The 16594-nt window shown below is 43.0% G+C and overlaps 2 protein-coding genes across 2 annotated transcripts; one reads left to right on the forward strand and one right to left on the reverse strand.

The window, feature by feature from the left end:
• Positions 1-4986: 4986 nt before the first annotated feature.
• Positions 4987-7720, reverse strand: LOC109479661 (Williams-Beuren syndrome chromosomal region 27 protein-like). The gene is made up of 4 exons (XM_019781650.1): positions 7401-7720; positions 6778-6903; positions 6385-6520; positions 4987-5645 (listed from the first exon to the last, which is right to left on the reverse strand). The coding sequence occupies exons 1-4, from the start codon at positions 7527-7529 to the stop codon at positions 5446-5448; spliced, it is 591 nt and encodes a 196-aa protein (XP_019637209.1). The 5' UTR covers positions 7530-7720; the 3' UTR covers positions 4987-5445.
• A 2122-nt stretch (positions 7721-9842) lies between these two features.
• On the forward strand, positions 9843-16150 carry LOC109480165. The gene is made up of 6 exons (XM_019782328.1): positions 9843-12624; positions 12904-13019; positions 13225-13337; positions 13651-13808; positions 14434-14586; positions 14925-16150. Exons 1-6 carry the CDS (start codon positions 10183-10185, stop codon positions 15246-15248), a joined length of 3306 nt encoding a protein of 1101 aa, XP_019637887.1. The 5' UTR covers positions 9843-10182; the 3' UTR covers positions 15249-16150.
• The last annotated feature ends 444 nt before the right edge of the window (positions 16151-16594 follow it).

The following is a 16594-nucleotide window of genomic DNA, read 5'->3' on the forward strand; positions in this document are numbered from 1 at the left end:
GGGCGGCATAGGGTCAACCTGTAGGCCAAAGACTAATTACACAAGGCTACATGTACCTGATAACAGGACAACCTCGAAATATGAGTCACAGATGAGAATGAGAAAGGTACAGCTTTACATTTTGTAGCAAAACATACTCAACCTTATTATCAAAGTTTGTTACTGCGTTATTTGCATACAGAGGTTAGGATCTCCCTAATTGTCTAATTTCCCAGCGCGTTGACGATTGATTCGGGGTGTCGGCAGGTGTAGACGGACAATAATCGTCCAATAATCAAGTTGAGATCCCCGGAGGATCTGGGGTCGATAGAACGCCACCCAGGAAATAAATCATCCCAACATGTAGGTACGTGGCACAGTTGACAGGACTACCCTTTTCTTCTCTCCTATATAATTCAGAATGTGCAAACGGTGTGCGGTAATTAAATGTGCATTGTGGTCATGTCAATAATAATTAGGTTACAGACAGGTCTTTTCATGCACTTATAGCTTAAACCTTGTAAATATGTGATTCAATTGTGCATTTCAGGAACAACAAAACAACAAGCCATAGATTCCTAAGGTACGTGGCACAGTTGACAGGACTACCATTTTCTTCTCTTCTAATTCGGAATGTGCGAACAGTGTGCAGTAATGAAATGTACGCTATCATCATGCCATTAATAATTGAGTTACAGAGAGCCCTTTGTCATGCTATTATAGTAAACTGCTACCTGAAATCTTGTAAATATGTCATTTAATTGTGGATCTCAACAACCTCATAACAACTAGACATAGATGCCTAAAGATTGATATAGTCATAATGTGTTGTGAATGATTCCGTGTTGTCAATCTTGATATTGCTTTGTATTAACGATACAAAGACAGAATTTGCATTTGTGTTATGTATAGACTTTCCATGGCTAGAAATATATATTGACTACATGTGGTTGGAAGAACGTCCTTACCTTACCAGATTCCGGCATTTTCCGTCCTATTGGACGTGTAGAGACTCCAAGCAGCAAAAGCGGGAAACAATCAATGAAGGATTTCGTTCCTGAAGTGTATGTACAGCCTAGATATTGATTCGATTAAAACTCTTCGGTACATATTAATCATGACGCTCAGACTGTGTATTAGCGTTTCCCTTTATAGAAATAAGCTAAACCCTGGTGAAATTAAAGGATTGTTCCGATGTTCTCTGATGCAATAGTTTCTCTGTGTAGATATTAACTAAGCAAAATGTGCCTTCAAAATATTCTATAATTATGCTTAAGGTTCTCTACAATTATACCACGGGAACAGTACAACAAGAACCTACCAAAGCGATTTCTAGGAAAATCTGGGCCTGTTGATCGATTGACTAGTGTCTGGCTAGCGTTTTGCCTAGGACAAGTCAATACCGGTGATAACAATCATTTTGGTGGTCAAATATCCTGCAATGAATGTCTAGCTTAGCCGAGGTGTGGAGGAATATACGTGATTGCCAAAAGATTGTACACTGTATATGGTATTCTGGTACTGCGGACATGTCGGTACGGTAGGTACAGAACGACATATCATCATCATCATCATCATCAATCACGATGTCTCATTATAGTTCTGCGTAAAAGATCATTACGAAGCACAATATTTGTTAGGCCAAAACTGCAATGTCAGTAAATTACATGGAATGCAACGACCAATCTTTGAAAATGCATGCAATGCATTGTAGAAAATATTGATCTGAAGCTATTGGATTTCGCACTACTTTTGCAAGATAAGCGTAAAAATAACATTACCTACCGAGGTAAACAAACATGTATGATTGAGATAATAATGAACGTCATTAATTATAAGTAGGACTAATGCTATCCTGAATTGAAATATCTTTATTTGTAAAACACCTGTGTGCAATCGTGATGCCAGCTATAACTACAGCCCGTGTTTTAATTAAAGTTGACAGGTATATGAATGTGTCTTTTTCGCAGAGCGATAGCATCAAGCCTTAAGCAATAGTATGTCTTAAACTTGGAAGACAAAATATTGATTATTTCGTACCACACGTTAATGGCAGCCGTAGGAATCATGATTATTATGATATTAAATGTGATAAGAGAATGCCTGGCAAGATACATTTAGACATCTTTCATAGCTATTAAACAATCGATGTGTACTGTAAAAATGAGCCAACTGGCAAGTTCAATATTATGAGCGCGCACTGTAAGCAGATTTTCTGTATTCTCTTTGAGCCTGTAATATTACAACCACTCCTAGCTGATATGCCTGAGTGTACAGATGCTCTCCTTGTAAGATGAAGGAAAATATTAATGTAACATAATGACAACCTAAAGTGACTCGTACTATAAGTAATCCAACAAAAAGATGATTAAAAGACATTGCCTCGTGTGGGAAAGCAGTGGACGGTCACTCGCTCTTGAAACTTGCATACGTGCACAAAAGATGGTTTGCTTCTCCTTACATGTACATGGACGCCTGCTCACGATGGCATTGGCGTTCCAATTTTTGCACACACCTTCCACCTTATCATGTAAAAGCTGCACCTGTTCCATGGAATAGTCGTTGGCCATCTGCAGTGTCAATAGGAGGAGTTGGACTGAATTGTCAGCTGCACACAGTTGCCACAGGCAACGACCTGCAGACGTGATTACGCACCTGATGGCCAATTTTCCGCTCAGGTGACCAAGTTAACCGGGGACGTCGGGGCTTACAACCAGCCCCATCCTTACCGAGGTAACTGTGGATAAGGCACTATTAACCTTTCATGGCTATTACTCCAAATTGTGTTGATAGCCGATAAACAGTCTCTATTGGTTTTTTGGCCCGTACTGCCGGGTCAAGGGAAACATTTGCATTATTTTGCCATCACAATGATACCACATTTGGACGTCCGCCCCTACCATTTAAGCTCCGCTGAGCTCTGTTGTCATCGAAACGCCGGAGCGACATCTCCCCCTAATCTGTGCCCGCCACAGAAGGTTAGGGAACGGTGATAGAGACGTCGCTTCCTGGCTGACATTTCTCCCAGGGATCTGGGGAAACATCGCACAGATGCGAACATCAGTAACCACAGCCAGACACGTGACGACTGCAGAGCAGCGCCTGACTTTCTGTGAATTAAACATTGGATATTAACATCGCAGCGCACGTCAGGACGTCAGGAGGGAACCTTCAGTTTTATCACGACTGGCCGAGGGGCAGAACACTTCAGAATTGATTTTCGTAGGTGGTGTACGGAGGAAGACCTACGGAAAATTAAATTAAGGTTTAGGGTGTAAGGTCATAGATGTTCCTTTGCGAGGAAAACCTTCATGTTTTCCGTAGGAACACAGCTTATTTACTCAAATTGCTAAAAATGATAATCTGAAATGGTGCTCGACTATGATTCGTATAGAGCAGAGGTTATAAGACGAGGGCATAAGAAAAGGATCATTAACATGGTTCACCATGATAGTAATATGATTTCAAAAGCCTGGAAAATATCTTCGATGTTACTGTATTGATATGTGCATGATGTATGTAAACAGACGATCTCTGTCATTTGGGGAAATAACGAGATCCTGACATTTTGCCAATCCTTAGAGCCAGGCCTCGCTCGGGCCAATTATCTAAACATGCGCGGAGTAGAGGTTTCCGCCACGGAGGTTTCTCTGACCTTTCCTGTTTAAAGTAGGTTGTTAGCATTTCGCTGGAGCGTCACAGAGTCTAAAACGCATTGGCTCCGATCAAATGCGCAACCTACCGTAGCCTTTGCGCCGAACGTCAGCCTTCCCATAATAATTGGTGTGCATTGGACCTCAATGCAACTTCATGCCAACTTTTGTCACTAGTTTAATCTTACTCCTGTGTAGGTTTCCGAAGGGGACAAAGTCCTCATTTGTCTCAGTAATGAAGACTCGCGCAGTATTCTGACTGGTAAAACCAAAGGGGAAATATCCAACACGAATTCGCTTGAACATCTAGTACCGGTGTTTATGAAGACCGATAGAGGCAATCTATGTAGCTAACACTTGTACAAGGCTCAAATCCCCCAGCAATCCTTCCTTTTTTGTCATCCTCTCGGTGTCCTTGCCTCAAGGACAACAACTTGAACGGCACGGAGAGACAGATAATGCCGACCGAAACGACCTCCCGACCTCTGGAATAGAAGTCTGGACGCCAAAGTCGTCAGGAGCGACAGTAAATGTCCCGGAAGAAAAACTTTTGCATTTCATATGCCTTGTTATGGTGCCAAGGGGTCCAACCGTCCTTGGAGTGTGCTACTGCCGATGGCAAGGTCATGGAGAACTGTATTTTGTCACAAACTTTTAATTCTATATGCAACACAACACGGCACGAATTAACTTATTCCAAGTTACTTAGAAATCTAGAGGCGTGATATCTACTACTTACTCACAAATACACATATCGGACTTGAGACCATTTAACACAAATTACACCAACATTCTAGCGCTGCCGTTATTTTTATATCATAGAGAGCGGTAATATGTAATGTCGTTTACTTTGTTGTGCGTTAAAATGACCAAATGGATACTAAAGCATGGCCAAGTATGGAGCCAGGTTTGTAGAAAGAAACTATAATGTAACAGATAATGTGCAATCGCCTGGATGTCACAGATTATCTATAAATGTTATGTTAAGTGGCAACTCCTATCACTGTAATGCAGTTCGTCGCTGTGAGGCGCTTCTGTGCACTACGGCTGCCTGTGACATCTTCTAATGTGTTTTCTATGTTGCCTGTAGGCTATCAAATCCTATCCATATTACTTCAGTGTACTGGGGTTTTGGTTTAGGTTCGTTAGCTGTTTAGTTGCCTGTACGGTGTGTCTATAGTTCTTTGAATAGAGTAGTGTCACGGGAATTGAGGCGGGAATGGTGCAACCACAGACTGACAGAAAGGTCGAATTGGAGGTCATGATGGTCTCTTCGTAAGCTGAGAGAAGTGGAGAAATATTCAGGAACTGCACTTTGCACATCTATTACTGTGTGCTTCATATTACCAAGACAGATATTCGGGGGGAGGGGGAGCATTGGGGTCTCATGGGGTTACCTTCGTTTCTTGTTTATTATTATTTATTTGTTTATTTATTATTTGCACGTATAAAAAAAGTTACATAATCAAATAATAACAGTAAGATAATATGCGAGGTAGGCCAGATACCTAGGTGGTTTTTAAGGGCCTACCCCAAACAAAAGTAACTATGATACATGACAAAACATATTTGAATTAAACATCAAAATTAAACAATGAAATAATTGATTAATTAAACAAAATCAAGACACAGAAATAATAACTGAGTGTGTAAACTAGTTTTTATATCTACGAAAAGAAATTAAACAATGTGAAATAAGTTCGTTGAAACCAATGTGAAATAAGATTAATTTTATATTGATATACTGTCATTCTAGGCACTTAGTGACATGTTTGAGAGCCTCCAAGATTCAATATCATAATCAAAGAAAACTCTAACGCAGAACCTTAAACACGAAAATCACGGCGTCAACGCCCGGATGATATTCCGGAACAACCTCTATGGAGACCTGTTCCCAGAATCCTTTGGTCTGCAGTTCCATCATGGCGGCCTCCAGTTTTCCGCCACTGAACGCCTCCACAGTCGTCAGGTACACGTTCCTGGTGGTGATGCAAATATAACCACCTGCGGAAGTTCACATAGGTCAGATCAACAGCCCTATCTACACAATTTCCCTATTGGTAGAGGCAATGTGTGTTAATATCAACATCAACAAACCGCAAGCAAAATCACCGTCCCCAAAACATGAAAGCAATCCCACTTCAACGGTGTTCTGCTGTCTGCTGAATAGACCAAAAGCCACCCTCTGTGAAGACCACTCGTACCTGGTTGCAGTATGTCGTTCTTTGCTTACCTGGTGGGGTCTTAGTGATCTCGCCGGGTAGAGCGGTGATGCCTTGTATCGTCTGTAAAGTATGATAGACTGCTAAAGATACAACATATCAAACTCTATATCAATATCGACGGTGGATCAAACCAATTTAATGCATGCAATGACACTGGTTAATATTTTCTTCACAGAGTTATCACCAAGGAAACCTTTATTGAAAAACGACTGGTTTTCCGTTCTTATGAAGAACAAAATGTATTCGTCAGTACATTTGCACATTAACTGTAGCTCATTGGTGAAATTGCAGCACATAAAATCAAGTAAGGGCTTAGCAAATTGTATATAAGGACCTTATCCGATCGGAATGTGCCAAGTGGTTAATGCAAATATGAAAGAGAATATGTGACTTGGAATGACACGAGCAGATACCAAACGAAGTATTTTTGCAAACACCCTAGGCTATTGTTTTCATACATTTTCATAATGTGTTCTTACAGTGGTGGATTCCGTCATTACAACGATAGTATTTTACCATTTACCAACCGTCTTCTATGTCCAGGCGATTTGCGCCGATGAAGTCACAGATGTACTTGTCATAGCGATTCTTGGACCTGGCGTAGTCCAGTGAACCTTGGCTAGGATCCAACCCGTCTATCAGGGTAAACCTGAGTTTTCTCAACTGTGAAAACAAAACAATGTTACATTTGAGTAGTGGTTACTGAGGTTTCAAACAAACGGCGTCCCAATTACGACAGACAAAGGTGCAAAAGAACAATGATATATTATTACATTTCCACAAAAAACGAGCCATAGGGGCTCTTAACCAAGACTACTTAGAAGAAAACTGCATCTCAAAGTTTGCTTGTCACACGCAAAAGCAATTATTTCGAATCTTCTACACTACGGGAGTTCTTATCTGTCAATTTACGTAATTACCTCCATGGCACAGAGCCCGGTCCCTGCTGCAACGTCCAAAATACGAGACGTTTTTCTGTCACCTAACCACTTTGCTAAAGCCTCTGCGCACAGTCTTGGGCCGGTGTAGTCTCTTTTTGCGGTTTCCTGTTCGAAAATGCATGGGAATAGTTGTATACTTCTGCGCAGTGCAGTGTGTATATTTTACATCCATATATATAATTTTCACTTTTTAAACGCATTATGTGAACTCGTATACGGGCAATCACTATGACGTCACGGCCAGTTAGTGAAGGCAAAATGCAGGTGACAAGTGGTTGATTTGCCTGCCAATGATTTGCGTATGTCATCAAATAACTTTCATTTATATGGTGTAAACAAAAAAGAGCGATCGCTGCTATGAGCAAAACAAATCTATATCTGGAGAGCTGAAATCCGGATCCTGTATGACATACCAACGGTCACGAGAATCTTATGAATAAAACAAGCTACCAAACATTTGTGAACTGTATGGTAAATGTGAAAAGTTTGACCAGTGCTGTAATGTGGAACTAGCCAGCACCAGTACAGTTCTGGTACATTCATAGTCGTGACACGGAACGAAGTGTTATATGTAATGCATAGAATGTTTCTTCCATACAAACCTCGTCATATCGCTCGGCGAAGCTGTCATAACAGGCCACCATGTCGTCTGCTGCCATGCCGTCTTTCAGTTGGCTAAGCGCCGAATTCTCCCACAGAGGAAGGCCAGCCATTATGTTTTCTGCATGCATAAGATCAGTCAAAATGTTCAGACCTAGTATTTTATTGTGTAGAGGTTAAGAAAGCTAACAGTTACTACGTGAACTAATAAATTTCACTGCAGATTTTCAATCCCTGCATACTACAGGGAACCTCAGGGACCTGTATAAATGTATACTGTTACCTCTGAGACAAAATGGTTGACAATGTTAGAAATTCTTGCTTGCAGTTCTGACCGGTCGACTGTGACTTTGGCCATGAAGTACTCAGTACATATTTTGCATTTCAAAGTCTAGTTCCGGGTTAGAGTTCACTGTGCATTGTCACTTTTGTTCCATTGTACCATTTTATTATCACATCGATGAGCTACGATGTAATACTAAGTAACCCTACATTGTAGTTACGCTAACTTGATATATACAATGCATGTGGCCGTTGACTGGTATATGCCAGGATATGCATCCGTTCTGACGATGGGCCCAACAATGGGGACGCCTAGCGATCCGTGCAAAAAGCCCCCGGGCTGTAACAACCTGACCCTAAACACCTCGTCATGCTGATGCATAACCACTGTATACCCGCGTACCTCAGCACACAGTCAACATAGTGTATATGGTCATCTGAACGTATGGTGGCCGATAACTTCTCTTTCTCACCAAAACTGAGACAATACGTATCATAACTATGCTCAGGAGCACGACTGGACCGAGAACTTGCAATTGAAAATGTATTGTAATATTGCATTGTGATGTGGACACGTACAGTCACATACATGTAGCTATTCCCTCACTGCTCTATCTGCTACAATTGCGGTGAACAAACGCATAATATCGTCTACTATTGAAGAGGTGGAATTATCACAAGGATCATAGACGAAGTTATATAAGAGGGCTAATTTTATAACGTCCTTGGCTCTTTTCGTCTGTTAGTCAATTTGGAGTGTTTAACGACCCCGATTTTCCCGTTCTAAGAGGAAACATGTTGTATGTTGACAACATTTTCCCAAACTTCATGATTTATATGGCTTTCTTTAAATTACTTCTTGACATTGGGTATAAGAAGGAAGGTTTGAGAGATATACATTTAGTGTACTATAAAAGCACGCACTTAAAACTATTGTTATCACTGAATGATCAGGCAGTTTGTTTATATAGTCCCATGTACATGTACATAGGGTTTGGTAAAATGTTTTAGCCTGTCAACCTGGCAAAATGCCACCATGTGTGTAGAAAAATATCGTAATTGTAAAACGAAAAGAGGAGACTATAACCATCTCTTCAGCATTGTTCGGTCCGTCACTTTGAAATGTTTTCACGGAGATTTAAAACACATCAGTCTCGTCCTACAGTTGCGGTGCATTGAGTCACTGTTGTCGGGCCACGTGCCACGTTATCAGTTAACCGGGTAAGTCAACACGCTCTGTTTGTTCTTGCATTATGGAGGGCAGAAGGTCGACGCAGTAGAGCGATCCCCTCCGTTCATTCGTGCGAGGTCTTGTTTTCTTTCAGTCAGGCCACAATTCAAATTTTCGTCTCAGATACTGCTAGCAATAGTAACGGATTCTTTTATTATCTCCTCCTAAACATATTGAGTGATACGTTGCCTTCTTTTCCGTTCCTAATTTTTGAGGGACAGAATGTGCTAAAGAAACAATAGTGTTGGTGAAAAAAAGGTGAAATAGCCAACTCCATATAACGATGACACGTTGTATTAAGCAGAACTCAGTACGAAGCGTACAAGAAACATTGTATTTAGTCTTTGATGTTTGTAAATAAATAAGTAAAGGAGTTCCAGTATTTGAACGTCTTTATCTAGATACGAACAGACAGAGATCACACGAAAAATAGTATCATACTATAAGAAAAAATTAAACATTATATTATGATAGTGTGGGTCAACAAACCTATGATGGAGTGAAAAGGAGTAAAATTATCACACATCATAAACCTAACTTTTAAAGAGAATTACTGCCTCACTTAGCCATTCTTGTCACGTCTTGAGTGTTTAACGGCCCCAATTTTGCCTATCTGAAGAGGAAACATGTGAATGTTGACAGAAATTTCCCATCTTTGCCGATAGTTTGCGTAATTTGCTATTTATAATTCAATGCTGAAGTCAAGAAAGAGCTGACGTAATGTTAGTGGAAATAATACAAATTCCAACAACTTAATCATTTTCGTAACGTAATCAACAGCTAACAACAATGCCGACTGTGAACGGGACGCGCTTTGTTCAATACATGATCAGCTCAGCTAGCTGAATCCACTGAAAAACCGTTTGAACAAGAATTTCAATGTAAACAGTACATAGTGGTCAAATTTCTTCCAATCACCGTCTTTGAAACGTCGGCCCGGTACGAATACCCATATCTGCACTATGAACTTGAAGAACGTGCATTAAGTGTCGCCGTGACTTAACCAAAGTGTTTTTTTCCTAACCGGTACCAGCTACCGTTCAGTACACACAGTAAAGAGTTGCTCTCCCCTGGTTCTCACCTGTACTCAACTTATCTCTTAGTGGTGCCAGGTAACTCTGAACACCTGCTCTGCCGCGATCTTTCCCAAGATACCGCTCGTCCCTACATAAACAGTGACGGTGAGTGCACTTTGCAACATTTAGTTAACGGAGAGCTAGGTGCGCCCCAAGGCAAGCCAAAGCTGTCTCAATGTCGCTGCTGGTTAGAAAATGTGTGCTCTTCTAAGCCTGTCTACGACCATGTATCTTGTGGCAGTTCTCCTGCCGCTTGTCTTAGCCCTACCGGCTGTTACGGACCCGAGGGAGGAATTAGGCCTCTTTGCTACAGGGATTGAAGCTTCGCAAAATCCCGCCATATGGATACGAGAACCGACGTCGGAATACACGCGAGCGTCTTGCGAAACGAAGAGAAGTTCGCGGGTGGTGAAGAGAAGAATACCTGACTTGGAGGACGAGATAGCCAGCGTTTCGTACTGTCTGCCGCACGGCTCGTGTGAAGGCCACTGCGGAGAACACGACCCGGGTAACTCGTACTACCAGTCGTACTTCAACTGCCGCTGTGATGTGGACTGTGAGATTTTCCAGGACTGCTGCCCTGACTACTCGGCAGTTTGTGCCCATCATCACGCCGAAGAAGGGTCGGGCCACGCGGATCCTTCAACCGCAGACCCACAAGACGGGTCAGAAGATGCGGTAGAGAGCCCGCCTTTAGAAAATTTCGAGTGTGTAAAACTTTCCGGCTATTACCAAGACACATACTGGGTCGTCACAAAGTGCCACCCAAGCTGGACGGACGGGGACATACAGAAACAGTGCGAGAAAAGCGACAATATGGACTTTCTATCCGTGTTTCCTGTCACGGGAGAGGACGGTTTTACCTACAGGAACGCCTTCTGTGCACAGTGTAACCACATGACGAACTTCACCTTCTGGAACGTCTATGCTAACTGCTGGGAGAGACCGCCTGAAAGCCGTGACCCCGCGATCCTTCCCTCGTACCTGAACCACTCGTGTCTGGTCCGTATCCGACCTGAGCGTGCCGAGAGGCCGCTCCGCCTCTGCGAGCCGGACCTGATCGCGTCCTGCCCGCCTGACAGTAACTCAACCATCGCAGAGATCTGTGGATCGTACGAGTCCATTGTGCTTGGCGGGGACTCCAAAGCTCCACTGAAAGCCTACAAAAACAGACACTGCGCCATGTGTAACGGCGTCGACAATGATGATCACTTCTGTCCGGTGTGGCGTCGCATTAATGGCTTTTACTGGACTTTAGGCGTTGACCATCCTTCGGCTACTTCAAACCTACAAAATAGCCGACAGTTGGGCCTTCCTGATTCCGGAACGTCCATGGACTTTAGCGGGCCGTTGGGATGGCTGCCCGCGGCCTTTTCCGTGCTTATGGACTTCGACCCTGTCCGGGGAGAAAGCTCTTTCACGTACACCGATCTCACCAACCCCGCGGCTGCCGAAGACGTGGAGATGGTGTCGTGCGAGGCAGGACAGATCTACGACCCCTTCCTGACGATCTGCAGGTCCGTGTTCTGTGGCGACGGCTTCTCGTACGACTTCTGGAACAAGATGTGCGTCTCCAACCAGAACAGTAGTCATGTCTTGCAAACGATTCACATCACGCTCACAATCCAGATTCAGGCGTATTCCTCCATTGTAAACGAAGAACTCGAGCATCAAGTGATCGGAGCCGTGACTGGACTCTTTAACATCAGCCAAGCAGGACTTGACTCTATCAACGTGAACATCGACAGCCCCTGGCAGCCTGTGAACACCAACGCCTCTTCGGGTGGAAGAGCTCCAGCAGACAGCCCTGTCCAGAACGGCCCTGTAGGAGAGTCCTTCTTCAGTATGACGTTTTCCTTAGAGATACCGATCACTGATAACATGATGAACGGCAACTATAGCAATTTCTTAGACAACCTGTATGCGAATCTTGAGGACTTTGACTTCTACATTGCTGGCGTTCCAGTCAATGCTATAGACTCTGTGGAAGACGTCGATGTCGACTCATTCAAGTGCCAAAACGGAACGGTCGCAAGAGTCTACGACTACATGGACTTCGTCCTCATGACCGACCAAGAAAACAATACCATCCTACACGTCAACTCCACGTGCAAGTCGTTTTCTGAAGAGGAATTCACGGTTTACTCCGTCAGTATTCATGCCTCCAAGTTCGGAGAACTCACGACCCAAATCTCGCAAGTTCTCGTGTGCGTGGACGAGACTTCGTGCCCTATCGTTCCTCTGAACCAGTCCGAGTACCAGCTTTTCCCGAACAATTCCCTCCTGTACCTCGCCTGTGGCTATGGGAACCATCTACTGTATCCCGGGGACTTCTGCATCATCAACGGCCGACCGCATGTCATGTTCTGTGAGAACAGTACAGACGACTCCGGGGTAGACTACCAGCCCGTGGAAGCCCCGCCCGCCATCACAGCAGACAGAGTGGTGACTTTTGTAGCCATGGTCGTGTCTCTTACAACCCTGGCCGCGACCATAGTGACGTACCTCCTCTTCCCGTCCCTTCGAACGCTTCCAGGACTCACCATCCTGAACCTGTCCACATCCTTGTTCCTCTCCCAGGTCGTGTTTCTGTCGTCTGTAAACAGAGAGAACATCTCCAGCGATCTGCTTTGCAAGGTAAGGTGTTCATACATACCACATATATCTTGGATTTGTTGTCAAAACCTTAGTTAGTTACATACAAACTTGAGCATACAGCGTTAAAATTAGGTTTGCCAACCACTTTGTATTCTTTACCTTTATATAAGAGACTTGACTTTTGTCTGATCCACATTTAGATTATTTTCATATCATCTTCATTCACAAATGGACTGTAACATAGTTTAAAGCATAGGCTTGTGCAAGATTTTCTGATCTTCTGTAACGCAATGTACACAATGTCTCACCTGTCTGTAGGTGACCGGCATGGGCATCCACTACCTGTACCTGACGTCTTTCTTCTGGATGAACGTCACTGCCTTCATGGTGTACAAGACGTTCGTAGTGGAGAAGACTATCATTGTTCGCTGCAGGTAAGGAAATATCTCGTTATCTTATTCATGTATGGCAGCAAACCTTTATTCAGAACGTTATTACCAGTACCTTTTTTTTTTATTTGAAAGATCACCATTATGCATTCACACCAGACTATAGCTATGGTGGTTTATTGTTTTTTGTAGTTTAGTTGCCGAGACAAATTGTTTCATATCATACATGTTCTTGGACTATTGGACTTAGGTCTGACCACATGAGAAAGGCCCTTCGCTACATGGCGTACGCGTGGGGCTGTCCTCTGATCATCGTCTCTATCTGCGCAGTCCTGGAGTTTGTTGACCTTGGCCCGCTGAAAGGTAACTATCTGCCGAATATGACCACCTTCTCCCCATTGCTTGTGTTGTTCATTTCATTTTTTATTCACCTCTAGTAGTAGTGGTAGTATCCCACCGCTGCCACCAGTTGGAGGGATGTGAAGTAGAGACTATGGAAGAGACGTGTGGACTCTCTGGATGCCTGCTAGAACTGTCTTCTCAGACCTTGGGTCCTTTCTTCATAATCAATCAGTTACAGATATGGTCTGTGTATGATAACTTCCTGTCAAGAGGCGGTCTCCTAAACACATTGCTATACAATAGAATGTAAATGTAAATGTTGTTTCTCCTGTAGATATCGAGTTTGGGTACGGAGGCAAAGTGACGTGCTGGATATCCCGGCTGTACCCCCTCATCTTCGCCTTCTTCGTCCCGCTCGCCATCGTCATCGTGGTCAACGCCATTTTGTTCATCATCACGGTGATTTCTATCACCAGGACCCGCTCTGTACAGGTATGTGTCTTTCACTTACTCACTGACTCACTCACTGACTCACTGGCTCACTCACTCACTCACTCACTCACTCACTCAAACACACACACACTCACTCACTCACTCACTCACTCACACCCCTCCACACACACACTCATTCACTTACTCAATCACTCACTCACACACACACACACACACACTCACACACACACACAAACTCAATTACCCACTCACTCAATCACTCACACACACACACTCTCTCTCTCACTCATCCACTCACCCACTCAATCATCCACTCGCTCACTCGCTCACTCACCTACTCACCTACTGACTGACTCACTCACTCACTCACTCACTCACACACACACACACACACAAACACACACACACACTCTCATTCATTTACTCAGGCAATCCCTCTCTCACCCAACTCTCTCTCTCTCTCCCTCACTCACTCACCCACTTGGGCGCTCACTCACCTACTCAGCCACCCAATCACTCGCTCAATCACTCGCTCATTCACTCACCTACTCACTTTCTAACTCGCTCACTCACTTACCTACTCGCTCTCTAAAAACAAGGTTAACAGGCACACCATAGTCATATGTTAAGGAAATAATAATTTTTCCTTTCCTCACTTCCCCAGGGTAAGAACGCCCGACAGAATGTGAAAGTGTACGTGCGCCTGTCCACCGTCATGGGCTTCACGTGGATCTTCGGCTTCCTGGCGGTCGTCGTCAACGCTCGGATCATTACAGAAATCCTGTGGTTCCTCTTCATCATCTTCAACTGTCTTCAGGTATCATTTATTTCCAGATGTCATATATCTACTTTCTTGATTGATTGTCATGTGTGTGAATGTAAACAAGATCTACTAGACGTCATTGTATGTACTCTCCAAGCAGAGGTATGGGCTTTGGCTTATTTTAAGCGTGTTTTTAGGCTTTTTATAAGGCTTCCTTTTTGGACTGGCATCTTTTTTTGTGCAAGCCCAAAAAAGAACCCCCTAGAAAAAGCATAAAAAACGCCAAAATAAGCCAAAAACCAAATCTCTGCTTGGAGAGTACCTTGTATATTAAATACAGAATAGTATCATTATTATACTATAGTAAAAGCGATTTCGTGATATTTTTGCAGGGAGTGTTTCTCTTCATCGCCTTCGTCTGTAACACGAGGGTTCTCAACCTGTACAAGAAGAGACTCGGCATGAAGCGGAAGGGCGGCCAGTTCGTGAGGGGCATGAGCACCCCTCCGTGCAGCCCCATCAAGAAATCCCCCACCATAACCACCTTGGTTCCGTCCTCGCCCCCTGTGAGCATCAACACTATCTCCGAGGTACGCATGAAGAAATCGCTGAGTCAGACGTTTCTGATCCCGCCGTGTTCCGCCGAGTTTGACAACCCAACACCGCTTTACCCCCCTCCAGCGGAGAACGAGGAGGACACTGACACCAGGCTTTAGTGATCTAAATAACCGAAGAAACAAGAAAACAAAACAAAAGCAAATACAAATATTTGTAATACAAGCACTGGCCCCACTGTCATTGGCTGATTCATAACAACACCATACAGTTGCAAATTACGTGGTCAAGAGAAAAATGTAAGCCGCAATCCATTTTAAGTCCCTTTTAAATTTGATTGGGAATTTTCTCTTTTCCCAGTTTCCACAAACTCATACAAACTTTCAAGGCCATTTGGCATGTGTTTTAGCCTTACCTAAAATGTGTGGGTGTAGCTTTCAGAATGGTCGGGACCGTGCAATAAGCAACCTTGGTTATCAGCGCTCTAGCAAACACCGATGGTTAGAATAATAGAATACAAGTTGTCTTGTTGAAATACTATACAGACTTTGAGAGAATTCGTCATTGTGCGACAAAATGATGCATCTAAAAGTATGCTACTAAACACTATTTTCGTCCTATATACTGATAAAAACACTAGGCAGGTTGTGTATGCTCGACCAAGGACATTCTGCAATTCTGTAAAACGTCCTTGGTTCGACAAACGATGTAACACGACTGTGTCCCGTGTCCTCATAACGCCATATCGCCTTTTCCTGGCGCTGGAACTATGCATCCGGCGGCCGCAGACTGCACGGAAGGCAGACAGCTGTATGCTTGTAGGGAACGGCCTCGGTAAACAATGTTAATGTAGGACAGTTTACATATGATAAAGTGCGTTATGTAATGTGCACCAAATTCGTCTAGGTTTGATCAACAAAGGATCGCCATTACATGCTTGTTTATAGAACGTTTTAAGTACCACACAAGTTGTTAAACAATTTGCTGTATACTACTGATATATGAAAGTTTAGACAGTTTATGTGTATTGATAGGTATGTCTATCTAGAGAGAAAAATATTTTTGAAGGAGTGAGTCAGACAAAAACAAATATAATTCAGTGACAAAGAAACACGTCATTTCAATCGTCGATGCGTATGTTATTTGTGCTTAGAATTTACTACTTCATATTTGTATTTACTGTATAAACATGTTATTTACAATAATATAATAACTACCGGAATATGATTTAGGAGCCAAAATGTGACAAATACGAACGGTTGTATGTTGTATGAGTTTCCTATGGGCAGAACGTACGTATACCTGCTTCGTAACTATATTCGAAGGCATAATTCTTGGCCTGGTAATATACATATATATAACTTATATATGTGTGTGTGTGTGTATCGAATGATGCTAGATTTCCCACGTGTATTTTCTGTTCTACACCTACTAATGTGAATATTGTGAATAAATGTAAATATGAAATCTTTCTCACTGTGATGTGGCTTCTCTTCTTACCAACCCA

Source organism: Branchiostoma belcheri, unplaced genomic scaffold (genome assembly GCF_001625305.1).
Source record: "Branchiostoma belcheri isolate BF01 breed outbred unplaced genomic scaffold, Haploidv18h27 scaffold5, whole genome shotgun sequence".
NCBI classification, from domain to species: domain Eukaryota; kingdom Metazoa; phylum Chordata; class Leptocardii; order Amphioxiformes; family Branchiostomatidae; genus Branchiostoma; species Branchiostoma belcheri.